Here is a 26,357-nt window from a genome sequence, read left to right as displayed (position 1 = left end):
TGAGCCGTCCCTCTGATGTACTCGTTCCTTATCCTGTCTAACCTGGTCACTCCTAAGGAGAACCTCAACATCTTCATCTCCGCTACCTCCATCTCAGCCTCTTGTCTCTGTCTCACTGCTACCGTCTCTAACCCATAGAGCAGAGCTGGTCTCACCACTGTCTTGTACACCTTTCCTTTGAGTCTTGCTGGCACTCTTCTGTCACACAACACTCCTGACACTTTCCTCCAACCGCTCCAACCTGCCTGCACTCGCCTCTTCACCTCTTTTCCACAATCCCCATCACACTGAACTGTTGACCCCAAGTACTTAAACTCCTGCACCTTCTTCACCTCAGTCCCCTGTAACCTAACGCTTCTACCTTGATCCCTCTCGTTCAGACACATGTATTCTGTCTTACTACGACTGACCTTCATACCTCTTCTTTCCAGAGCAAACCTCCACCTCTCTAGCTGTTCCTCCACCTGCTCTCTACTCTCACTGCAAATTACAATGTCATCCGCAAACATCATTGTCCAGGGAGATTCCTGTCTTACCTCGTCTTTCAGCCTGTCCATCAGCATAGCAAACAAAAAAGGACTCAAAGCTGATCCTTGGTGTAGTCCCACCTCCACCTTGAACTCCTCTGTCTGACCTACAGCACATCTCACCACCGTCATACTTCTCTCATACATGTCCTGAACTACTCTGACATACTTCTCTGCCACTCCAGACGACCTCATACAGTACCACAGCTCCTCCCTCGGCACCCTGTCATACGCCTTCTCTAAATCTACGAACACACAATGCAGCTCCTTCTGACCTTCTCTGTACTTTTCCATCAACATTCTCAAAGCAAAAATGGCATCAGTGGTGCTCTTACGGGGCATGAAACCATACTGCTGCTCACAAATCTCCACCTTCTTCCTAAGCCTGGCTTCCACTACTCTTTCCCACAGCTTCATTGTGTGGCTCATCAACTTTATTCCTCTATAGTTGCTGCAGTTCTGCGTGTCACCCTTGTTCTTAAAGATCGGGACCAGGACGCTTCTCCTCCATTCCTCAGGCATCTTCTCACTCTCTAAAATCCTATTGAACAACCTTGTTAGAAATTCCACTGCTGTCTCTCCTAAGCACTTCCATACCTCCACAGGTACGTCATCAGGACCAACGGCCTTTCCGCTCTTCATCCTTTTCAGAGCCTTCCTAACCTCATCCTTTCCAATCTCTGCTACTTCCTGCTCCACAACAACCACATCTTCCTCCCTTCTTTCCCTGTCATTTTCCTCGTTCATCAGCTCCTCAAAATACTCCTTCCATCTTTTCTGTACACTCTCTTGGGTTGTTAGCACCTTTCCATCTCTGTCCTTAATCACCCTTATCTGTTGCACGTCCTTCCCATCTCTGTCTCTCTGTCTGGCTAGCCTGTACAAGTCCTTCTCTCCTTCCTTTGTGTCTAACCTGTCATATAGCTCATCGTAAGCTTTCTGTTTGGCCTTTGCCACCTCTCTCTTCACTCTACGCTGCGCTTCCTTGTACTCCTGTCTACCTTCCTCAGTCCTTTCTACATCCCACTTCCTTTTAGCCAACCTCTTCCTCTGGACGCATTCCTGTACTTCCTCATTCCACCACCAAGTCTCTTTACCGTCTTTCCTCTTTCCAGATGACACACCTAGCACCTTCCTACCTGTTTCCCTGATAATCTCTGCTGTAGTTTCCCAGTCCTCTGGAAGCTCATCCTGACCACCCAGGACCTGCCTCAACTTCTGCCTAAATTCCTCACAAGTTTCTTCATTCTGTAGCTTCCACCACTTGGTCTTCTTTTCTGTTTTCCCTCTCTTCTTCTTCCTGACCTCCAGAGTCATCTTACACACCACCATGCGGTGCTGTCTGGCTACACTCTCTCCTACCACCACCTTGCAGTCATTAACCTCTCTCAAATGACCTCGTCTACATAGGATGTAGTCCACCTGAGTACTCCTACCTCCACTTCTGTATGTCACTCTATGTTCCTCTCTCTTCTGGAAGTAAGTGTTGACTACAGCCATTTCCATCCTCTTCGCAAAGTCCACCACCATCTGTCCCTCCAGATTCCTTTCCTTCACACCAAACCTGCCCATCACCTCCTCATCACCTCTGTTGCCCTCACCAACATGCCCATTAAAGTCTGCTCCAATAACAACTCTCTCTCCTCTGGGAAAACTCTCTATGACCTCATCCAACTCACTCCAGAATCTCTCCTTCACTTCTAACTCACAGCCAACCTGTGGCGCATACCCACTGACTACATTCACCATCACCCCTTCAATTTCTAACTTTAGGCTCATCATCCTGTCTGAGACTCTTTTCACCTCTAGAACACTGTTTACAAACTCCCCCTTCAGAATCACTCCTACCCCGTTTCTCTTCCTATCAACACCATGATAGAACAGTTTGTATCCTTCTCCAATACTACGTGCCTTGCTGCCCTTCCACCTTGTCTCCTGCACACACAGTACATCTACCTTCCTTCTCTCCATCATGTCTGCCAGCTCCCTGCCTTTCCCTGTCATTGTGCCAACGTTAAGAGTCCCTATTCTCAAACCTATGTTCCTGCCTTTTCCCTTCTCTCTCTGGCAACGGACCCTTCTGCCTCCCCTCTTTCTTCCACCAACAGTAGTCAAATTTCCACCGACACCCTGTAGGTTAACAGCATCGGTGGCGGTCGTTGTTAACCCGGGCCTCGACCGATCCGGTATGTCTAAAGTGTTGTGGATGATTCGCATGGTTATTTTGGCAATTTTTACGCCGGATGCCCTTCCTGACACAACCCTCTCTATTTATCCGGGCTTGGGACCGGCACAGAAGTTACTGGCTTGCAACCCCTGTGGCTAGATTGCTTGGCGCGCTCTTCTGCGGATCACTAAACTCTACCTGCTCTATGTGTGTGCGTGTGTGTTGGTGTGTGTGTGTGGGTGTGCGGGCGTGTGTGTGTGTGGGTGTGCGGGCGTGTGTGTGTGTGTGTGTGTGTGTGTGTGTAAACAGATTAGATTCTTTTCTGCTGTGACAGCAGAGAGTGAGGAGAATGCAGCGAATCGTGGAAAAACCCGATTCTTTGAATTCAGAACCGCAAACTCAGGGTTTGGAGTTTTCTGCTGAACGGCAACAGCAGCTCTGAAAATGATGTTAAGTTTCAGTGATGTGATAAATGACGTTTCTATGAATGATAGTTCTCTGCCCCTCAACTGATCTAAAAACATTCAGCATCTTCAGGATTTCAGCTCTGTGTTCATCCAAACATGATAAAACACTGAGTAGTTAGGAATATGAAAGATCATAAAATACTTTTTTCTTTGTGTTTATTTGATTCTATTAAAAACATTTTGATTAGAATGACGGTACCGCGATTTAGCCGTAGCGTCAGCTGTTTTCTGAAAAGTCCCGCCCCTTTAACTGTCTCCACCAATCATTCTTGGAGGCTTAATCACATGTCATCAGTCTGACCAATCAGAAGTGGTTAAAGTCTTCACTTCCTTGTTCTGATTCTGCTCATAAAGTCTGTCAGTTCCAACAGAAATACCAGCTAAAGCTCGTCTTTAGCGGTGTAGCTTTCCACAGAATCCGGTGTCAGACCGTGGAACAAGTGAACAAAACACTGAAGCTCAGAGAAGAGAGTCTGAGAAGAGAGTGAGAGTCGGCGCACAAGTCTTCCCTCTTGAACGTCTTGAAACCACAACGAACACATCAAACAGTTTTTAAATCTTTTAACTTAACTTTTATTACATATTTTAGAAAAAACAGCTGCAGCTTCCAGCTTTTTCTGCCACAATTATCACAGAAATGTAGGTGAGATTGTCGAGGGAATGTAGATCAATACAGACTATGAGTTTCTCCTTTTTTTTTTTTAATGGATGCTGGTGTGCCTCGGGATTTTTGCCAAGGTTTAAGTGTGCCGTGGCTAAAAAAAAGGTTGAAAAACACTGATCTAGATGAGGGTTCTCTGGATGACGGTTCTCTGGTTGACGGTTCTATGAATGACGTTCTATGAATGACGGTTCTATGAATGACGGTTCTATGAATGACGTTCTATGAATGACGGTTCTATGAATGACGGTTCTCTGGTTGACGGTTCTCTGGAGTCCCTGAACTGCAGAACCTTCTTTGTGTCCGTCACAGACTGAAACTTTTCAGATTCTGTTTGGGTCTTCAGCTTCTTCAGACGATCAGACGTGTTTTCTGGATCTGAAGCCGTTTCCTCTCGGGTGTTTTTGTAAAACAGCTGAAGACATTTTCCCATCATTTCCATCCATTTGTGTAACCGTGGAGACGCACCGACTTTGGCCCTTTTCACACCATAATGGAAAACTTTAGCTGTCAGCATAAACGAGGACAAACGTCTTCATGCTTCATCTCTTTGTTGCAGCCCCCCCCCCATCAGATGCACCCCCCACTCTTCTTTTAGCGTCCCTCCTCCCCCGTGTTTCTCTTCTGTTCATCTAATGGAGGGTCAGGAGCTAATGCTAATGCTGTGATGTGTATCCTCTGATGTGAGGGCGTCTGTGGTCTGCAGGGATGTTTCTCACAGATCTGCACAGGTTGTTGGCAGAAGCCGCCGTCTCTGTCGTGACAGTTCTCTGTGTGGTTGATGATCCCGCGGGCCGTCCCCATGGCGGCCGGACCTCAATGAAGGACTTATGTGCTTCGTACAGTAATCAGAAATGAATGGCTGTCATTATTTAATGTTTTTCAGGATCACTTTCCATCTCAGCCCAGATTTCTGTGTTGGCAGGAGATCATATGTCTGGATTCAGTGTGAAATGGACTTTTCTGTGAAAGTGATGGAGCTGCTGCTGAACCACTCCTGAATCCTGTCCAGTCAGCCTGTGGGGCATCAGTAGCAGCTACACGGCTGCATCAGGGGTGGAAGGGCAGCTTGACAACATTTACACGTTTCCCCTGCTGCCCCCTGCCGCCCCCTGCTGCCCCCTGCTGCCCCTGCTGCCCCCTGCTGCCCCTGCTGCCCCTGCTGCCCCCTGCCGCCCCTGCTGCCCCTGCTGCCCCCTGCTGCCCCTGCTGCCCCTGCCGCCCCCTGCCGCCCCCTGCTGCCCCCTGCCGCCCCTGCTGCCCCCTGCTGCCCCCTGCCGCCCCCTGCTGCCCCCTGCCGCCCCTGCTGCCCCTGCTGCCCCCTGCTGCCCCTGCTGCCCCTGCCGCCCCCTGCTGCCCCCTGCCGCCCCCTGCTGCCCCCTGCTGCCCTCTGCTGCCCCCTGCTGCCCCCTGCCGCCCCCTGCCGCCCCCTGCTGCCCCCTGCTGCCCCCTGCCGCTCCCTGCTGCCCCCTGCCGCTCCCTGCCGCCCCCTGCCACCCCCTGCTGCCCCCTGCCGCTCCTTGCGTGTCCGGGGTCAACACTGCTGGCTGAATGCGCGTTCATAAAACAATGTGAATGCAGCAAAACAGTTGAAAGGGACAGAATCTCTCATGTTAACACCAACAACCACAGAGAACCACCCGGGCGCCATCGTACCCGCCGTGGTTTGAGGGTCAAATGCTTCCAGTCATCCAGGTGACACAGGTGGAGCTGATCTGCTCTAATTTGTCTGCATTGGAAGTCCTGCTTGTTTTTTTGTTAGTGATGTCTCAGGAACTTTACAAATATTTGCTGCTTGCTGCTAGACAGGAAGTGAGTCTTTGGCTTCTTTGAACGACGCCATCAGAGGATCGGCTCTTTATCGCAGCCCAAAAGAGAGCTGGAGGGGGCTAAAGGGGCAAACAGGTCCGGCTAACGTCTCACATTGGGAAATAAACATTCTGTAGAAATATGAGGACAGCTTTAGGCGTGTGTTACCAGGAAAACCACACAACAGTGTGTGTGTGTGTGTGAGTGTTTTCATCCCATCAGCCTCTGCACAGACAGAGTCTGGCATTTAACCATGTCACAACAAAGCCCTGAGCACAACCTCCACTTTCTAACAGGACAACATCCCTATTTGTTTGAAATGGGATTAAAAGCGACACACAAACATGCTCCACATCCATCTGGCCGCAGACGTTTTCCTGAGCAAAGAGCCTTTTTCAGGCCGGCCCTCTGATTCAGGACAGAACCGGGATGACATGCAGTCGTGCTGCTACACTTCCATTACATGAAAGAGGGTTTCGCCTCTTATTCTGGCTTTTTTTTGGAACATTTTTGGTCTTTTGGTCTTAAAAGGTTTAATTTTGCATCAGATTTAAGAATACGTAAAGATAAAGAAAGAAGATTGAGGCTATGAGAATTTGATGGTTCGACTTTTAGAAATACTTTAATATTTTAGTTTTTTTTCAAGAAAATCTCCATTAGCGACTAATTTGGGAAACTTCAGAGGCTCTGGATTTTGGACAGAATGGTGATCGTCCTGTTTCTCTTTTATTTGTGTTTGTTTTTGTGTATTTTAGTACAAGGAAAGAGAAAGTGCTTTAGAAATCAAATTAATGTTGATTTAGTGCACTAAGGGATTTTTGACACAGTGAACCTTTTCCATCAAAAATAAACTGCTTTAGTTTTCTGGCTTCAGAGTCAAACAGGAAATCAGCAAAGTGGCGTCTCCTCTTCAGTCCGTCGTTTTGTGTTGGCAGATCTCACTTTGCTGCTTTGTGGGTCGTGATTCGGTGTTTTCATGTTTGGTTTGGAACCGGTAAAACCTACACTCCTCAGTCACGCTTCTACCATGACCTTGGCGTGAATCTGTGCACCTCGCTCAGGACTGGCTGCTCCACTTCCTGCCGCCGCCTGAGGGGGAGGCGGTCACGGATGAAGCCCGGCAGCCGATGAAGCAGCAGAAGCGCCACAATGACACCACAGGTTAAGGAGGAAAAGGCCAACGGTGGGGGTCCTGCCTGCCATCTGGGGGTCTCATTTAGCTGATTTGGACATGACAGAGGAAGAGAAGCCAGTCAAGGAGATGAAGATGAGCTCCAGTAATCTGCAGGAGATAATGGTCACAGCCTCCTGAAACTTAAATGACCTTCCCCAACCATCTCCTCGCTCTGAATTACATCGTTTTTTCATTTCATTCATACTTTCACCACACAGCCTGTTATAGTCAAACATGTTTTCCTCGGACTCGCAGTCCATTAAATTGTGTGTGTGTTCTGTCGTGACGAACTCTGAAATCCCCAAGAGAACTTTGTCCTTGTCTGTCAGCTCTGATCTATGGAAGCTTTGAGGCTCGTGACGTCCGTTTTTCTGCTTTCAGAGGGAACTTCACGACATCCACGGTTTCTCCGCCTTCAGAGAGACTATCCGACAGCCGCCTCATGGCTCACGTCAGACGACCTTTGACCTCACCGTCAAACCGGTGGGTTTGGTGCTGGAATCACCGTCGTTCCACGCTCGGGTGCAGATCACCTAGTGAAGTTGAAACACGACACCGTGCCCTGGAGCCCAGAACACAAGGCCGTGTTGTGTTTGGATGCAAATCTTAGGGAAATTCTTTATCTGACAATTTTCCGAAAAGAAAAGAGAAACCACAGAGTTAGCGTCCCGTGTTAGCTCCTACGTGAGGGTGGGAGGTAGAGGGAACTGAAATAAACCGTCACATTTTGCATTTTTTATAACAGATTTCAAATAATAACAGCATATTTAACATAACTGAGGTAAAATGAGGATTCACATTGTTAATGTTACAGGACACCCACCTCTGCCTCTGGACAATGAAACAGGAAAGAGGAGAGGGAAAGCAAGCGGCAAAACCAGCGAAGAAGAACACACGAGGGAGGGGCTGCTAACCCAACACTGAAAACAGGGGGGAAAGAAAAAACACTTTGTGTAATTAAAACAAAAAGACAGATCTCGTCCCGTTACACACACTCCTACAAGATGTTTGAATTCTGGATATCCCCCGACGTTCACACAAAAACACAAAAAGAGTGGAAAATTGTCGTGTCGTTCACATTCCAACTTTCTAAGAAGAGACGGGGATGGAAAGAAATCGACAAACGTCACACAAAAGTCAACAGCCGTCAAAGAAGATTTGGAGTCACATGATGCAGGGATGGGCTGACATGATGTTATCATGATGTTTACATGTTATCAGATGGCTGTGGCCACACAGCAAATCTAGAAAAAAGACTAGAACCACGACTGTCGCGTCATCAGCAAACCTACATCCGTTCTGAAAATGGGGACTAGGCGAGACAGTCGTTGTGACACGCCCACTTTTACCAAATCGGCTGATAAGATGTCAATCAAAAAGCTCCAGCGCCAGATTACAGTCTTAGACTAAATAATGGACTTTACCCCCCAGTACTGAACTCCAGGACAGTTTTCAGGATTTGAAACGAACCCCACAGGTGAAAAAAGGTATTGAGACCAGGATGTAAGTATGTTTTTTCTAATCTTAAATATGAACCATTTTACATCCAATCAGATCGATGTTCTGAGTGTTTTTAACGTCTATTTGTGGGATTTTATTTGATAATGGAGGACTTATTTAAAAATTTAAAGATCAGAATTGAGTTTCAGAGTATTTTTTTATTCAAATCGTTATGAATCAGGACAGGACGAGAGAATGACGTTAAAAAAAAAAAGTACTTGTGGCAAAAAGAATATGCCAGGCGGGGCCTCAAGCTCCCTGCTCCGCCCCTTTCTTTTCGCAAGATTCTTTTTATTAAATTTTCAATGCAATAAAAAAATTAAAAAAACATCAGAAACAGATTTTCATTTCACTCGAGTCAGCCATTACAAAAATTGCAACTTTTATCAACAGTATTTAGATAAAGCTTTCTCTTATTCACAGTCCTATTTTAACAGCCCCCCTTCCCACCCCAAGAACAAGAGTGCCTTTCCTTAGACATTGACAAAATGAGGAATATAAACTTAGCAAACTTAAAATTAAGAAAGTAAAAAAGTAATACCAGAGGTCTGTTGTACCATCCAAAAATAACAATCAACAAAATCAAACAAAATGTGTGAAAGGTTGCCATATTTTTTCAAATTCTTCTCCTTTGTCTTTTCAAATATAAGTAATTCTTCCTAAAGGGACCCCTGACAGCATTTGTTGGAACCATTGGGTTTTGCTTGGACTGTGAGTGTTTTTCCAGCGTTTGGTAATAAACATTTTTGCATGAATCAAGCTGAGACTTATAAATGCCCTCTCACCTTTGTTGTAGTGATGTATTTTTGGAATTACACCTAATAAAAAAACTTTGGCTCCAGTGGGATCTGCTTTAAAGTCATTTTCTCTATTGTGACTTTCACTTCTTCCCAAAATGTTTGGATACATTTGCATTCCCAAATACAGTGGAAGTATGTTCCTTTCATTTCCATGCATTTGGGACAAACAACTGTTATATTTTTGTTATATATATTTAAATCCACTGGTGTTACATATGTACGCATTAACCATTTGTAATGTGTTAATTTTAGTCTGGAGTTATTTGACACCTTTTGAGCTGCAGCACAAAAACAGATTATAAAACTCAGAAGTGAGCGACCTTGGGAGTATTTCGGGCAGCCAACTCAGGCAGGCGTTTACTTCGGTTCCCCCCTTAGGGCGGTTCAGTTAATCAAACACACCTGTTCAGCGTCCCATTTAAGTCCAGGTGTGTTAGCTGTTCATCCTCCTTTACAGAAGCACCGCGTTCTTCGCCCCACCCTCCTTCCTGGCTTCCACCTGTGAGCTCCGTTAGGGTAAGGCAAGGCAAGGCAAGTTTATTTGTATAGCACAATTCGTACACAAAGTAATTCAAGGTGCTTCACAAAACAGAAAAATGCATTAAAATCACAATACATCATAGAAATAATCAACGTAAAATTTACTTTAAAAGAAAAGAAAAAATTTGAAAATTGATTTAAAAAATAAAGGAAGGAAAGGAAAGAAAAGTGTAGATAGGACCTTTCAGTCATATACGGCTAAACAGAAATGTTTTAGGTCTAGATTTGAACATGAACACAGAAGAGGCCTGTCTTACGACTTCAGGGAGGCTGTTCCAGATTTTAGCTGCAGAATATTGAAACGCTGATTCCCCTTGTTTAGTTCTGACTCTGGGAATCAACAGGAGGCCGGTCCCTGAGGTCCTCAGAGTACGAGATGGTTCATATGGCACTAACATGTCAGAGATGGACTTTGGTGCTCGGCCATGGAGAGACTTGTACACAAGCAGAGCTGCTTTGAAGTCTATTCTTTGAGGTACAGGGAGCCAGTGCAGAGACCTGAGCACAGGGTAGTTATCACCCAAAAGTTTATGGAAATTTGTCTCATGGAATTGCACAGAGTCTTATGCCAATTATGAAGGAATGTGAAATGGCAACTAAGAGGAATGCAAATTGCTAACTTGGAGAAATGTGAAATGCTAACTTAAGGGAATGTGAAAGCATAACAAAGTATGTGAAAGCAAAACTAAAAGATGTGAAAATAAATATTATTATTACTGCATGAGTTGTCTGACTGAAATGGCGCTTTTTTGGAACTGTCTCTCACCATGAACTTTTCTAAAATTGAACATTGTGGTTTATTGAGGGTCTTCTGTGTTTTTCTTGCAAAGTTTCTGATCTGGAGAAATTTATAAAAATGCTTTTTACTCAACTCATATTTAATTTTTAACTCTTCAAATGACATCATAACATCAGAATCTGGCAAATATAAGTCTAATGATCTACGACAGACTGCCCACCTGTCCAGGTGTCCCCCACCTTCGCCCACTAGTGGCCGGGATAGGCTCCAGCAGCCCTGTGAGCCAGAATGGACAAACGGTTCATAAGTTGAATGAATGAATAACTAAGGATCACTGGGAACACTTTGAAAATATATCAGAGGATGATGGAGTGGAGCTTTTACACGACCCCTAGTGGTTATGCGATGAAGCGCCCTGGCTCCACTAACTTTTACCTTAAACTAGCCTCATGCAGGAAGGGAAAGAGTCGTCTGTTAGCTGCAAACAGCATGGACCAGCCTCACCTCTGTTTCTACCTAAAGCTGCAGCAGCCCCCCCCCAAAAAAAAAAAAAATCACAGCCCTTGACCACAGGGGAGTGTCCAGCCAAAACAGGTAATGATTAAAATCTTAATATTTAGGGGTGTGATGGTTAATCGACTTAATTGATGGATCAATCTGTCTGAGACCGGTCTAATCGACCATATGATCATGAAATCATTTTAAAAGAAAACAAATCAATTATACTCAATATTGAAAATACTATTTGAAATTAAAACATGGTAGGCTATGTTCGTTTGTCCATATGTTGAATTGATGTGACACTAAACACATTTAGAACCTCATTTACTGATGAGCAGATGGAGGTCAATAATGTCGTTTCTTTGAAATGCCTCCATTTGCTCCTAAAACTGTTTGAGGAAAAGTCCATCTGTTTAGAAAGAAGAAGAATCAGATTGACGCGTTTGGAGATACAATCCTGAGGAAATCCTGGTACTTTTAGTCTGTTTGTATCTGAGAATATGGATTAAGGAAAGTTTGTTACCAGGCCAATCATTATTTCCTTTTATTTGCTGAAGGTGAAGATTATTATAAAAAAATGACTTCCTTATCTTTCCTCAATGTTTTTTCTTCTTTTTGTTTCACTGGATGCTTTCAATGATTTTCACATTTATTGAGTCTCCTGGTAAAGAAAGCAAAGACTTCATGAACATTTTCTCACACATAAAGCATAAAAAACCTTTGTTAGCAAGCCTGACTGAATGTTTCTGTCTTAAAATGAAAATATGTTATTTTAAATATTCCATCATCACACCAGTCAAAGCAGAACAACCAGTCAGGTTCTGGATGGAAGAGCCAAAATGCAGCTTCAGGCCTCAGGTTGAAGGTCTTGAATGATTAGGAACCTCCGTTTCAGTCTCACCTGAAGCTGAAGCCCGAACACGCCCACTTATTGGTAGTTGGAGAGACAAGAGGAGGAGAGATCAGCCTCCAACATTCACAGGTTTTCATGCTGATTTCCAGAGCTCCTGCTTTTTCTAGTCCTGACTGTCACCTGAGCGGCCGTGGAGGGAGATGCTCTCATCTCCTCTGATCATGATCCCTCAGTGCCTGTTTTATTTGGGGTGGAGGCCACTTAGTGGCATTTGTTCTCCGCCAGTCAGAGCCTCAGGCAGCTTCTCCTCTCCATGCATTTACACAAAAACATCAACGTCCACAGCAGATACAGAGCGCAGATCCTGTGACGTCCTGACTTCCTTTCCACAGCAGTCCAGCCGATCTTCTTCAGGGACACCAGATCTGTGAGTTCTTAAACCACATTAAAGATAAAGGATCCGGGCTCCACGCTGAAGAAGATGGCTAAAGACAGCAGAAGGACTTCTCTAGAAGGATTTGCTCTTCATGTCTCTGAACAGGATCCTCTTGAAGGCTGTGCGGAAGTCACGGTTGAAGATGGTGTAGATGATCGGGTTGAGGCAGGAGTTGCAGTAGCCGCTCCAGAAAAAGAACCTGAACAAAGGATCGGGGACCTGATATTTCTCAGGACACACCGCCTTCAGAGAGTAGGAGAAGAAGAAGGGGAACCAGCAGACCACAAACACCCCCATCACCACAGCCAGGACCAAGGTGAACCTCTTCTCTCGGTTTATCATGGCTTTGTGGCGAGAAATAGGCGTCTCCTGAGTTTTTGCCGTATCTTCAGGCAACAGTTTGGTGCCAGATGATGTTTTTATGGTGTTTTTGTATCTGCAGGTTGGACTCTGGACCTGAGCTTTAGGGCTGCCTCCCCCTCCTGCTCGGTCCCCTTCCTCGATGCTTTGCAGCTCAGTGTCCGATTCTGAGCTGGAGGTGTGAACGGCGTCTTCTCCCTCTGCTTTGGGCAGATCTCTGGCAGCATTTGGGACAGCAGTTGAGAACAGAGGGGGTCCCTCTGTGGGGCTTTCCGCTGGTTTCTTATCATTCCACTGTGCGCAGTCAGTATGGACCGTGGTGAGAGACAGCTCTGGTGCAGCTGGAGCTCTTTGACCGACGTCCTTCTGGGATTCCTCAGGAAGCGACTTCATCTCAGTGTCGTCAGTTGCTGCTCCATAGAAGGATCTGCGCTTCTCTCCAGGCGGGCAGTGCATGTGCCTCTTCGCGATCTGATAAATCCTTATGTAGACCAGGATCATGATCACGCAGGGAGCGAAGAAGGAGCCAATGGTGGAGTAAAGAATGTACCACGGCTTATCGTCCGGCTCGCACTTGCCTTTGACTTTATCCTTCGTATCCAGGTACAGAAGAGGAGGGAAGGAGACAACGGCAGCGATCAGCCAGACCATGACGATGGCTGACTTGATGCGTCTTCGCGAACGCGTGGTACCGTAGGACACGGGCCGAGAGATGGACAGGTAGCGGTCCAGAGCGATTGCACACAGGTGCACGATGGATGCGGTGCAGAAGAGCACGTCCAAAGCCTTGTGGATTTCACACCAAATAGAGCTGAACACCCAGCAGCCCAGCAGCTCGTATGCCATCGAGAAGGGGACGACGATGAGAGCCACTAGAATATCTGCCGCCGCCAGAGACACCAGGAAGAGGTTCTGAGGCCCCCTCAGGGACCGGGACATCAGGACAGCTATGATGACCAGGATGTTCCCCACGATGGTCAGGATCATCATGGAGGTCATAACGATGGAAAATGCTGCCGTAGCTTGAGGAGAATAGGTGGAGTTAGGGAAACACAGGGTCATCCTCAGGGAGACGGGATGCTGAATGTCTCTGTTCATGAATGGGAGATCTTTCTAAGAGGAGAATCTAAAACAGAAGGAAAACATTTGGTTTGAAATCTGACATTTTCTAAGTGTCACACGTTTGCAGTCACACACAAAATGATGATCTTTTCATTTGTTCTCTGTTTTGGTTAAAATAATCAGTGGATGGTGAGGACCGCTGCTCCCCTAGTTTTTGTTTCATTGGCACGTGTCAAGAGAACAGAACCAGCTGGGTCCTTGTACAGTCCTTACGTGTGTGTTTGTGTTCACTAGGACCTGTCGCCCGCAGCGTCAACGTAGAAACAAAATGTACATGAACATTTTCTCTCCACGGGTTCACAGAGCGGTCAACGACTTTGATATTTCGCGGTCACCCATGTGACCCATACAGGTTTGAGCATTTTCTATCCGCTGACAGCCCGTAGCCACCTGTAAGGGCGGTTGGGACAAAGGCTAGTTCAGTTCCTATCATACCGATTGGAGATTTTTAGTAAGTATGAATTAACGCTCCTTCAGAGTCCATCTAATCAACTGTGGGGTTCCCCAAGGATCGATTCTAAGCCCACTACCTTTTCATTTATTAAGATTGCCACTTGGGGTGTGTTACTGGAAGACATGGGATGAATCTGAATTCTTACCCCACCCCTCCAGCTTCTTCTTACCCATTCAATTTTAGGAGCATCTGAATCTGTAGGCCTGTACAGAGTTGTTTTTTTAAGGAGGAGCCATAGTGACTTGGGACTAGATATCCCTCTGCCGGTAGGGTAATCCGTGTCATGCTATGGCGTGGAAGAGAAATGTATTTCTGCATGTGAGTGTCCCCGGAAGCACAAAAGTTTACATTTAAATGTAAGGACTTTTTGTTTTTGTATGACTTTTTAAGGTTATAAACCGATGTTATGAATTTTCCCAGTGCAGGCAGCTACGCTAACCAGCGACTATTCATGACGTCATCAAGAGGTAGCGTTGTCCGAATCTGAAGACACTATTTTCCCATAACTCTCAGCTTGGACGGCTAAATGTAAGCATGGGAGGAGCTGCAGGGGTTGGTGGAAGAATTTTGAATCATCCATGTTGTTAGTTTTCAGAGCTATGCTGATGACATACGACTTTACGTTGCTGTTTCTCCGGATGACGAAGAGTGACGAAGAGTCAGTGAACATACTTTCAAGACGGTTTTTCTTACAGTTTTTGTTCTGAAGGTTCTGAAGGCAAGAAGTGTATTGTGAGAAACCTGGATGTTCCTTGAGCTGAATTTTATTCCATAAATTATAAATAAACAAAAACAGGATTTTATCATCTCACAAACATTAGCAGACTCCACCCATTTCCCTGTCTTTCCATCATGGAGGGGCTAATGTGAGCCTTCATTCCCAGCAGAGTAGATTCTGGTAATGGGCGGCTCTCTGGTCTTCTCTGGAAAAGCATCTCAAACCTTCAGATTCCCCAGAACTCTGCATTTGCTCTCCGATTGATTTGAATGATCCTCTGCTTCTTTCAAATGTCTGATGGTCTCAGACCTTCATATTTGTTTGATTTGATATTGTGAGGTTGTCTGGTTCAGGCCTCTTAATGCCTCCTAAAGCTAGAACCAGACCTTCATGCAGGGATGACGGTCTTCCAGAACAGCCTCCAGAGAACCTTAAGGAACCACAGAAACTGTTGAGGATTTTAGAGGAAGCCTCCAGGCCTGTTAGACCAGCTTTTAGCTGAGATTTAGAACCAATGTGAGTTGATTTTATGTGTTCATATGTGTTCATGTTGCATGACGATCATACGTGTCCACTGCACTGAAAGGATTTTCCAGTATTTTGTTCTGTTTGAACTGCAGCGTTTTCTTGGGGAGGGTCCTCCACACCAGGGACTAGGTCCTCATGGGGGTTCAGGGGTGTTGCAGTGGGATCTCACTGCTTGCGTTAATGGTGGTGGTGGGGGGGGGGGGGGGGTCACTGGTGCGGACAGATCCTCCCTAATATAATTTCATCACTCAGCATTAAGCCACACATATTTTTCTATTTTGAGTCTTATTGGATGTTTTTCATTGAGTTGGGTGGGGGGGGGGGGGGGTTGAGTGCGTTTTATGTGTTTTTTATCAGTTTTCCTCCTTCAGGTTTGAGGGTTTTTTTACGCAGAAACCTTCAGTGTTTTAATTCCTGGCAGAAGATCTTCATCAAGCGTCTTCATCTTTCTTTAGTTCAGTTGTCAACAGCAGACGCAAAAAGTCAAGATGACAATCTGTGCGCTCACCCGCATCCTTGATGCAGCATCCGGGCATAAATAGATCTTTAGATTAATGTGCACGCACTGAAACACGCGCGTCCTCCTCCGAGCTGCGCGGCTCCACGATCTCCTCAACTCCCAAACTTTGTCCTCCAGAAAAACAGCTTCCGGGGGGAGTCCCTGTATGTCGGAGAGTCCGAGGAGGGGCTGCGGGGACGGATTCCGGACCCAGACGGCGCAAAGATCAAATCTAATCGATGTGATCCACGCGCGCGAAGCTGCTCACACCCCGGTGCGAGCTCCGGAAACTGATGAGGGCGATACTGACGCGCGTCTTTACGCGCACGAGGCGGTCACCTCATTTGGTTTTTGTTGAACCCCACTTTGTTTTAGAAATGAATAGTACTTATCATTTTGTTCTTAACAGTTAAGGTTATCATCAGGTTGAAACAAATTTATTCTGCATTTGGAATTGTGTTGTATTCTGATGTTGTATTGTTATAAATGTTCCATTTTTGTATTCAGCAAATGTTCAATAAAAATAAAAACCTGCCCCCCTCCTCTGAGCACGAGGATGGATGGAGGTGAAGCTGAGAGGGAGGAACAGCAGGAAGGCGCTCCTCCATGAAAACACAACATTGTTTGATTGTTTGTTACTTTAATTCTTTGAAAATATGAAATCGTTCTTTAATTGGGTAATAAAAAATCACTAGAAAAAACTCCAGTGGATCATCAAAACATTGTTTTGATGCTTTCTTAAAAATAAACGTCTGTCTTTGTCAGTGTAATACGATCAGAAACACATTTTGATCTGAAAAAGAACAATTTGAATAAAACAGCGGGTCGCAATCCGATCCACGGCAACTCATGCTCTGAACATAACCTGGTCTGGAGCAGGTTTAGTTGAAGGTTAGTTTGTTTTCAGAGAGGTGAAGCAGCATGGCGTGTCCATTTGAAGATGATTTAGTGGATGAAGAAGCTCAGATAATACTTTTTCCACCGTGAGAGGGTGATAAGACCATATATGGATGTTGGAAAGATAAACTTTTTTACTTTGATCTAACTTCATTATTTGCTCCAGTTAAGATAAATCATTTTTTAGTTAAGTCAGCTTAAAAATAACACGTAGTTATCAGACAGTTATTTTACTTTCATTTACATTAATTCAATTAAGTAGGTATGGCGTTTCATGGCTGCCATTAAGTGAAAGGCCGTAAAGACAACTGAGCGGCGTATTCAGGAACTGAGTGAGGAACCTCACAACCACGCAGGAGCTATTCTAACCGAGCGACCCGCATTTTACAACTGCAGGCCTGCAATCCTGACTGAGCAGTGATCTTGCGCGGTCACCAGGGCGCAGTGTTAAGGGGATGTTTTTGTCACTTGGGGCGCAGTAACTTTTCTGGTTGATCTGATTGGCTGAAATTTGCATCTCAAGTCCGGAGAAGCAGCAGGGCGGGACTTTCTTTTAGAGGCTTTAACAGAAAAGCACAACAGAGTATTAGGGCCACCACAAAAAAATAAAAATAAAATAAAACGACGAGATTTTATCTCATAAATTTAGTAGATAAAAACTCGTAAATTTATGAGAAAAAAACTCGTAAATTCACGATTAAAGTGGAAGTGAGGACACAGAGCAGCAGGTGAACGCCGCACAGCAGCAGAGCAGACCGACTAAAAGCAGGTGATCTAAATGTTTATTGATAACGTTCCAAATCTCTGGAAGCTCATTTGTTTGATTTACAAGTTATTAAAGTCATATTTATTGATGGTTGGTTTGCAGGATCTCTGCAGCCCGATCATGAAGTCATCGGTGTCCCTGCATCTGTCCACTTGAATCCTTTCTGCCTCCACCAAAGACCAGGGGCCTCATTTCTAAAACTTTGCGTAGGATTTGCGTCAGACGTGGCGTACGGATGAAACATAGGACGTGCGTACGCACAGAAATATTCGGATTTATAAAACCGTGCGCACGCACATCCTACACATCTTTCCCTTAATAAATCACAACCAATTCTAAATGCAGCGCAGCTTTTGCGGCTTCATGACACGCCCATAGTTGCCCATAAATAGTCCGTGAAACACCCACAAATGAATATTCATTGATTGCGAAACCATGCCAAACACGGAGAGAAAATCAAAAAAACGTAACTTCACTCAATGTGAAGTAGAAGTTATCGTTGGCGAGGTGGAAAAGAGGAGAAGAATGTTGTTTGGAGGGCACAGTGTGGGCATTACTAATGACAAAAAGGCACGTGAGTGGCAGACGGTGGCAGACGCCGTTAATGCTGTAGCCTCACAACCTCGGACCGTGGCCGAAATAAAAAAGAAATGGTCGGACATCAAAGTCAAGGCATAAAAAACGTCTAGCGCTCCATCGGGGGGGGGGGGGGGGGGACCTGAGCGCCAGATGCACCGGGTGACACGCGTGGTTCCTCCGAATGCTCTTCTGTAACGCCGGGCCCAAAAGCCCGCAGAGGTCCAACAGGACGGCTCGAGGAAGTCGGAACCGGCTCATGAGCCACTCGTCCTCGTTTGCCAGCAAGTCTTCTTGCTGTCTAAAGATGCGTTCACTCCGTATTCTTCCATTTGCCACATCTTCTAAGATCAGCCATTGTGCGTCATTACGCATTGTGATGGGGCATTTTATTTCCATCCATTTATTTACATCTGACAAGCTACAGATGTCGGTAATAATCGACGTGGAAATGGGAAATTGATCAGCGCAAATGTAATTTCTTGTTGCTTTCTGAATGGTTGAGACATACGCCATACATTTTTTTATCAAAAATAAAACAAACTAAAGGCATATGCATGAATACCATAATTCTGTAGCTTATGAAGAAATGTTTTAATATGAAAACAACTTTCCCCAGTGGACAATTAATGCATCTCTCTCTATCTATCCATCTGTCTGTCTAATTGCACCTATATCTGCTTCGCCAGACGGACACATTGACGGGAATGTCAGTTCTGTACATTATTTCGTTCTGTTAACTATATTATTTATGAGGATGAATTGCACAACATGCCAATATTGCAGAACATATTTCACTTTTCTTTTTCCAAATATGTGTTCATTTGAATTTCTGTTGTAATTTTCGTTTGATTTTTTTTTTGTTTGTTTCACTGCTGATCGATCAAACGGGTGTTGGTGTAGCTGTTAATTGTCAGACTTGCTTTGTGAAGTCTTCATGTTATTTATGAGAGGCAGTATTGTCATTTTCACTTTCACGTGTTTCTTCCATCTGCCGACGGTGTCGCCGTTTTTCATTTCACCCGTTTTTGTGCGTACGCCTGGGTCAGAGCTTGAAGGACCGCACATTTTCCCCTCAAGTTTGCTTTTTATAAATCTCAACTATTGCGTAGAGAGTGGCGTACGCCTTCTTTTGTGCGTACGCAACCTTTAGAAATGAGGCCCCTGATCTCTATGTCTGTGTGAGGCTTCCGTCTGAGGAGGAGGTTCACTTTCTGGCATTTTCAACGTTGTAATGATGATATAGCAGACCATTTTCATTCATCTCTATTGTTTTATGTTGAAACGGGACGTTTCATCTGGAGGAGGGGGCGTATGGAACACTGTTTACTTCCACATTGGTGTTGGGATGACAGGTTCATGACGTAAGGTGACAGATGAACTTCAGGTTATGTGAATGGAAAGGAGAATAAAGGCTGCAGTGGTCCTCTACACCAAAACGTGTCTCTGAGCTCCTTATTTTACAGATGACACTCCGCTTTACCGACATCAAAACCCGGAAAGCCGGCTACACTGAAAATAATCTGATTTTGAGTCGCCAAAGGTTCAGAATCTCTTTGTTTTAAACCTATAATAATCCGTAAATAAAGCTTCACAAAAGGCTCCACATGTTTCATCTTCAAGCTACGCTCCGATAAACGGACAACATCTGTGTTTTCTCCTTGTTAATCTATGACTTTTTCCCGCAAAGTTTTAAATTTTAAGTCGTAAATTTAGGAGATAGAAACTTGTAAATTTACGAGTTTTATATGAGAATCTCTTTATAAATAAAGTTGGATTTGATTTGACTTTTCTTCCATTTGGAGGCAGAGATCCTTCATCAGAAGATGAAACATTTCAACAGACATCAGAAATTGTTGCTGTAAGCAGAGATTTGAGTTTCTGGACTGAACGATGATCAGTTTCCCACATTCATGCTTCAGCTGCAGCTTCAGGCTGCTCCAATAGATCTTCAGGTTTGAGGTTTTTTTTACGCAGAAACCTTCAGTGTTTTAATTCCTGGCAGAAGATCTTCATCAAGCGTCTTCATCTTTCTTTAGTTCAGTTGTCAACAGCAGACGCAAAAAGTCAAGATGACAATCTGTGCGCTCACCCGCATCCTTGATGCAGCATCCGGGCATAAATAGATCTTTAGATTAATGTGCACGCACTGAAACACGCGCGTCCTCCTCCGAGCTGCGCGGCTCCACGATCTCCTCAACTCCCAAACTTTGTTCTCCAGAAAAACAGTTTCCGGGGTGAGGGGGGGAGGCAAGATGGCGGAATGAACGAACGTGCTTGGCGGGCTCCGGTTTAAGAGTTTTTTCTGTCTTTGTGTGATTTTTTTTTTATTCTATAACCAAGAACACTGCAAGCATTTTATAGTTTTCTATTTAAAGTTTGTGGTAGGAGTCGAGGACTTCTGTAAACTTCTTTTTTTCTTCCTTTTGAAAATCTAAAAGTAATCTAACCGAAACGGACGAGCACGACTATTAATCCCAGTCCGATATTCACGACATGAGTGAGGAAGCTGTTGATGAAGTCACTAAAGGAGAAGGAGAAAGGAACCTTACACACACTCCAGTCAAAGCTCCTCATCCTAAAAAGCAGAAGAAAGGGAGCGGGCAGAACTTACAGGATGAAAGTATGTTTGAAAGAATCATGGAAGCCGTGGCCGCCCTGACGGAGAAGGTCGACATGCAAACGACCATAATGGATGAGCAGACAGCCCTGCTGAAAAAGTTTGATGAAACAATTGATGCCAACTCCGAAGCTATAAGAAGGAATAAAGGAGTTCTAGAACATCTGGAGGATGTTGGGAAGAAAGGGGAGCACAGCGACTTCCCACAATCCTCCACGGTCAATAATCCTGCAGTTTGTGTCCAGAGTGGTCCGGGATGACGCGTGGAAACGGTCAAGAGAGGCGAGAGTCTGCAGGGAAATGCACGTCCACTTCAAAGAAGATTTCTCTAAGGAGGACAGGGAGGCGGAGCCAAGCTGTGGCCGCTGGTCCAAGAGGCCAGGAAGAGGGGTCAGAGGGCGTTCCTGAAGGAGGGGGACGCGCTGATCGACAGTCGAAGAGTGGACCCTCAATAAGTGCCAGTCAGTGAGAGTTAGTGTTCTGTCAGTTCATGTTCTTGGTGAAGAATGCTCATTGAATTGTCTGGTGAGGACAGTATTGTTCATTCCTGGACATCTTCTGCGGTTGTTGTGCTATTAATAATTCTGAAATGTTTCTTTCATTTCTTTGAACACTAGGGGGCTTAAAAACAACGTTAAGCCATAAGCTATTTTTTTATTTTGTAAGGAGCAGAAAGCTAAATGTGTTTTTTTGCAGGAAACCCATTCAGTTGAAGAAGATGTAAACGTCTGGAAGTTGCGGGGGGGGGGGGGGGGGGGGGGGGGGCTCTCATTCAGCTGGTGTTGTGATACTTTTAAACAAATTCCCGGGAAAAGTTATAAACCACTTTGGGGACACTTATGGCCATTGGTTGATATTAATGATTGAGTTTAATGGTGAAATGTCTATTTTGGTGACCATGACTGATGATGTCATAGTTGGAGGTGACTTTAACTTGGTGTCAGACCTTTAGACAGACATCCACCTAGAGCACAATGTCACAAGTTTGATGATCTGGTGGTTGAATTTATGAATGCTGTCAATTTAGTTGATTATTGGAGAATTCTGAACCCAGTGACCAGGCAATATACATGGTTTGATGCTGCAGGAAATGGACAATGTTCAAGGTTAGATTATTGGTTAATATCTTCATCATTAGTAAAATATATTGATAAATGTTCCATTTCTGCTTCAGCCTTAACAGACCACTGTGATGTTTCTTTATCCCTTCAATGGAATCGGTCAGAACCTGATTTAAATCAAATGTGGAAATTCAACAATATGCTTTTGGAAGATTCCTGTTTTTGCAACAAGGTTAGACAATAATAACAGAAGTTGATGCTTTGGACATGTCACCTGTGAGGAAATGGGAATGGCTTAAGTTTGAAATTAGAAGTCTTGCAATTGAAGTTAGCAAAAAGTGCCTTTAGATTGAAACGTCTAAAACAACAAAATATTTTCAGAAATATTAATGACCTTTTTAAAAAGATGGATTTGTCGACTGGAGATTTATTAGAATTAAATAAATTACAAAGCGAGTTAGAGGTTTTGTATATTGAAAAAGCTAAAGGTGCGTTTGTTAGATCCCGCGTTTGCTGGATTGAAGAGGGAGAAAAAAATACCACATATTTTTTTAATCTTGAACAACAAAGGCAATTAAAAAAGCAAATTAACAAATTATCAGTAAATAATTTTGTTTATGAAGACCAAGGGGAGATTAACAAAGAAATAGACCCATTTTACTCCAATTTATACAAGTTTTATCATTCTGAAGTGAAATTTTATTTGAAAGCATTGAAGGATTGAACCAAAACATTGATTTAGAATTGAAACATTTTATGGAAAACGATTTAGACATTGAGGAAATGGATGCTGCTGTACTAAAGATGTCCTCTGGGAAATCTCCTGGCTTGGATGGTTTAACAGCAGAATTTTATAAATTCTTTTGGACAGAAATTAGACGTTTGTTACATGAAGCTTGTCTGGAATGGATCTCAGCAGGGAGCCTTTCTAACACTATGAGACAGGGGTCAAACCTAACAAAAACACTTTATATTTGGATAATTGGAGACCAATTACTTAGTTATGCAATGACTATAAACCTTTAGCTCATGTTTTTGCAGAGCGTCTAAACAGAGGACTGAAGGATTTAGTGGATGAGTGTCAGTCAGCATTTATTACAGGAAGAAATATCCATAATCACATTAGGTTGGTAGTAGATTTGTTGGATTATTGTGACTTTGTTGACCCCCATAGTTTAATATTATTTCTAGATTTTTATAAAGCATTTGACACATTGGAGCATTCCTTTTTAATTAAAGCCCTGAAATTTTTAGGATTTGGTGATAATTGTTGTAATATTATTAAAATGTTGTATAATGATATTTATAGTTCAGTTTCCTTAAATCCAGGAATTACTCCCCGATTTGTAATTAAAAGGGGAATCCGACAAGGTTGTCCCATCTCGCCCAAACTGTTTATATTAGCTACTCAGTTATTAACCATCCTCATAAAACAGTCATGATATTGAAGGTATTTCTAATTTTGATAAGCAACACAAAATGAGTCAGTTTGCAGACGATACTGCTTTACTTCTAAAAAACGTTGCAGAGGTTGTTAAAGCTCTAAGTAGGCTTCAGTTATTTTCCAAAGCATCAGGATTGAAGTTAAATATTCCCAAATGTGAAATCCTCCCCATTCACTCATGTCAGCACCAAACTATTGAAGCCATTAGGGTTCTTCATGAAGTGAAATATCTGGGTGTATTATTGTCTAAAAACACAATAAGGAGGGAAGAAGTCAACATTACAAACCGATTGTTTGATATAAAGAAAAGTTTAAGTCGCTGGTTGACAAGAGATTTAACTGTTTTTGGGAGAAATCTGTGAACCAAAGCAGAAGGCGTCTCTAAGATTATTTATCCTGCTATTCTTCATACATATCCCCTCCAAACATTAAGAAAGTTAACTCTATTTTTTTTCAGTTCATATGGAAAAACAAAACACATTCTATCAAAAGTTCCCAACTGGTCAAAGGTTATGATAATGGTGGCATCAATGCTCTGGATTTTGAAGCTATGGTCGGTACTTTCAGAATTCATTTTTAAAGCTCTTCTGGTTGATAATAACTCCATGTGGTTTCATATTCCAACATCCATCTTTAAACATTTAGGAGGCATAGACTTCCTTTTGAAATGTGATTTTGAAGTCAACAAGATTCCAATCATTTTGTCCAACTTCCATAAACAGGTTCTTCAGTTTTGGAAAATGATATTTAATCCCAATTTTACCTCATGGATCAACATTATGGAACAACAGAACAGTATTAGTTGGTAGAAATCTATATTCAAACAGGATTGGTTTGACAGGAACATTCTTTTTGTTACAGATTTAACTGACAGTGACGGTAATTTATTGACTTTTTCTTCCTTTATAGATAAATACCATCATCTCACCTGCAGCCTTAAAGAATTTAAAAAAGTATGTCGAGCTTTTCCTGCTGCTTTGATTCATTTAATAAAGAACACTGTTTTCACTCCTCATAGAACAATTATCTCATGACCAAAATTACAGATAAATGGATGTAATTTCTTAGATTTTAAACTAAATAACAATCTTTTGAAAAACTGTTTAAAAGAAAGAATTTATCACGTCCATAATCGAGCCTCTTTTAGATCATTCTCTTATTCCAACAGCCAATCTCTGTTAGTTAAAGCACACTCAAAGTACATTAAATGGTCTGTTCTGCCCAAAATAAAAGAAGCTCATTTCAAAATAATTAATAAATATTATCCGGTCTCTGATTTTCTTCAAAGCAGATTTAAATTCGATGTGGAATCTTGTACTTTTTGTAACTCAAATGAGGAAACGCTGGAACATTTGTTTTTTTTCATGCAGTTACTCTGAGGATTTCTGGACTCATAAGAAATTAGATTCATTTAAAACTGAATATTCCCCTTTTGGTATTTCTGAGAATACTACTGTTTATGGAAAATCTAGATGATTCTTTCTCAAATACCATAAATATCATCTTACTTTTAGGAAAATATCATAACCACTGTTGTAAGTGAGGTTCCAAGCCCTCCTTTCCAGGTTTTATTAACGCATTTAAATTATTTTATTCCTCACTGAAAAGATTACAATCCTCGGTTGGTGTTAAAATAATATCTAAACAAATTTCCTTGTGGCTGTTATTTTAGTTTCTGTCCTGTGATATAATTTGGCTCCTGTTTTTTCTTTTTTTTAAGTGATCTAACACTGATGACATCTGAGAGAATTATGTCCACCCCCCACCCTAGTGAGCGTGTCTTTCGTAGTGTGTTCATCCTCTGCTGGAGTTTGTATCTTTGTGTCTTTGAAAAGTTCAATAAAAAACAGCATCCGGGCATAAATCGATCTTTAGATGAACGTGCACTCACTGAAACGCGCGCGTCCTCCTGTATGTCGGAGAGTCCGAGGAGCGGCTGCGGGGACGGATTCCGGACCCAGACGGCGCAAAGATCAAATCTAATCGATGTGATCCGCGCGCGCGAAGCTGCTCACACCCCGGTGCGAGCTCCGGAAACTGATGAGGGCGATACTGACGCGCGTCTTTACGCGCACGAGGCGGTCACCTCATTTGGTTATTGTTGAACCCCACTTTGTTTTAGAAATGAATAGTACTTATCATTTAGTTCTTAACTGTTAAGGTTATCATCAGGTTGAAACAAATTTATTCTGCATTTGGAATTGTGTTGTATTCTGATGTTGTATTGTTATAAATGTTCCATTTTTGTATTCAGCAAATGTTCAATAAAAATAAAAACCTGCCCCCCTCCTCTGAGCACGAGGCTAATATAAAACCACTAGAAAAAACTCCAGTGGATCATAAAATATTGTTTTGATGCTTTCTTAAAAATAAACATCCATCTTTGTCAGTGTAATACGATCAGAAACATATTTTGATGTGAAAAAGAACAATCTGAATAGAAACAGCGGGTCGCAATCCGATCCGTTTTTTTCCATAATCAATAAAACCTGCCGTTGCCCTTTCAGAATAAAAGCATCCTGGATGCACATGTTCTAATCAAACCTTTATGGTGAAATTGTTGCAGTTTTAATCCAGCTGATCTTTTGGAATTCAAAACTTTGTTTTCTTCAGCGTCAGCAGAAATATCTGTTTATCTGAGTCCAGCCTTTGATTCTGTGACCTGCAGTGAGATACATTGCTGGGTCACATGTCCTTGATATGGAAAAGGCCTGTTGGTCTACACTTTAACGGAAGATCAATAAAAGCTTAATGAGAAAAATATATAAATTATAACCAAAGTCAGAAATACATTAAGTTGGATAAATGTGTTGATTTGAGTTGTGTAAACAAAAAATTTAAGTTTGATCAACGTTAGAGATGGACAGATATAAGTTGAATGAAGTTAATTCAATTACGTGTTACCAATGGAAGTGATTCATTTAAGTTGGATCCACTTTTTCTTTTTAGAGTGAACATTCATACATGCAGTTAAATAACATCTACCTTTGTCCAATATGAACAGGAAACAAACTGAGAAGTCCTCATACTTTCCAAACTGAGCTCGCCATCTCCAGGTTTTAGGGTCGGCCCTAGAATTTCTTTAACTGGAGCCAAAGCGATCCTGTTGGAACCATCTGCCTGATCCATTTGAAGCTG

General features: G+C 43.2%; 1 protein-coding gene across 1 annotated transcript; it reads right to left on the bottom strand.

The window, feature by feature from the left end:
• Positions 1-9,616: 9,616 nt before the first annotated feature.
• Positions 9,617-25,408, bottom strand: LOC101155866 (alpha-2B adrenergic receptor). Its single transcript, XM_020707398.3, has 2 exons — positions 25,111-25,408; positions 9,617-13,660 (listed from the first exon to the last, which is right to left on the bottom strand). The coding sequence occupies exon 2, from the start codon at positions 13,630-13,632 to the stop codon at positions 12,247-12,249; it is 1,386 nt and encodes a 461-aa protein (XP_020563057.1). The 5' UTR covers positions 13,633-13,660; positions 25,111-25,408; the 3' UTR covers positions 9,617-12,246.
• Between the last annotated feature and the right edge of the window lie 949 nt (positions 25,409-26,357).

The sequence above is a fragment of the Oryzias latipes genome, chromosome 12 (genome assembly GCF_053564925.1).
Source record: "Oryzias latipes strain Hd-rR chromosome 12, Olatipes_Hd-rR_3.1".
Classification (NCBI taxonomy): Eukaryota; Metazoa; Chordata; class Actinopteri; order Beloniformes; family Adrianichthyidae; genus Oryzias; species Oryzias latipes.
Note: the sequence above shows the minus strand (reverse complement) of the source record. Positions and strands in the feature narration are given on the sequence as shown.

Excerpts from the sequence above, each read along its gene's own strand:
- LOC101155866 (XM_020707398.3), bottom strand. The coding sequence starts at position 13,632 with ATGAACAGAGACATTCAGCATCCCGTCTCCCTGAGGATGACCCTGTGT.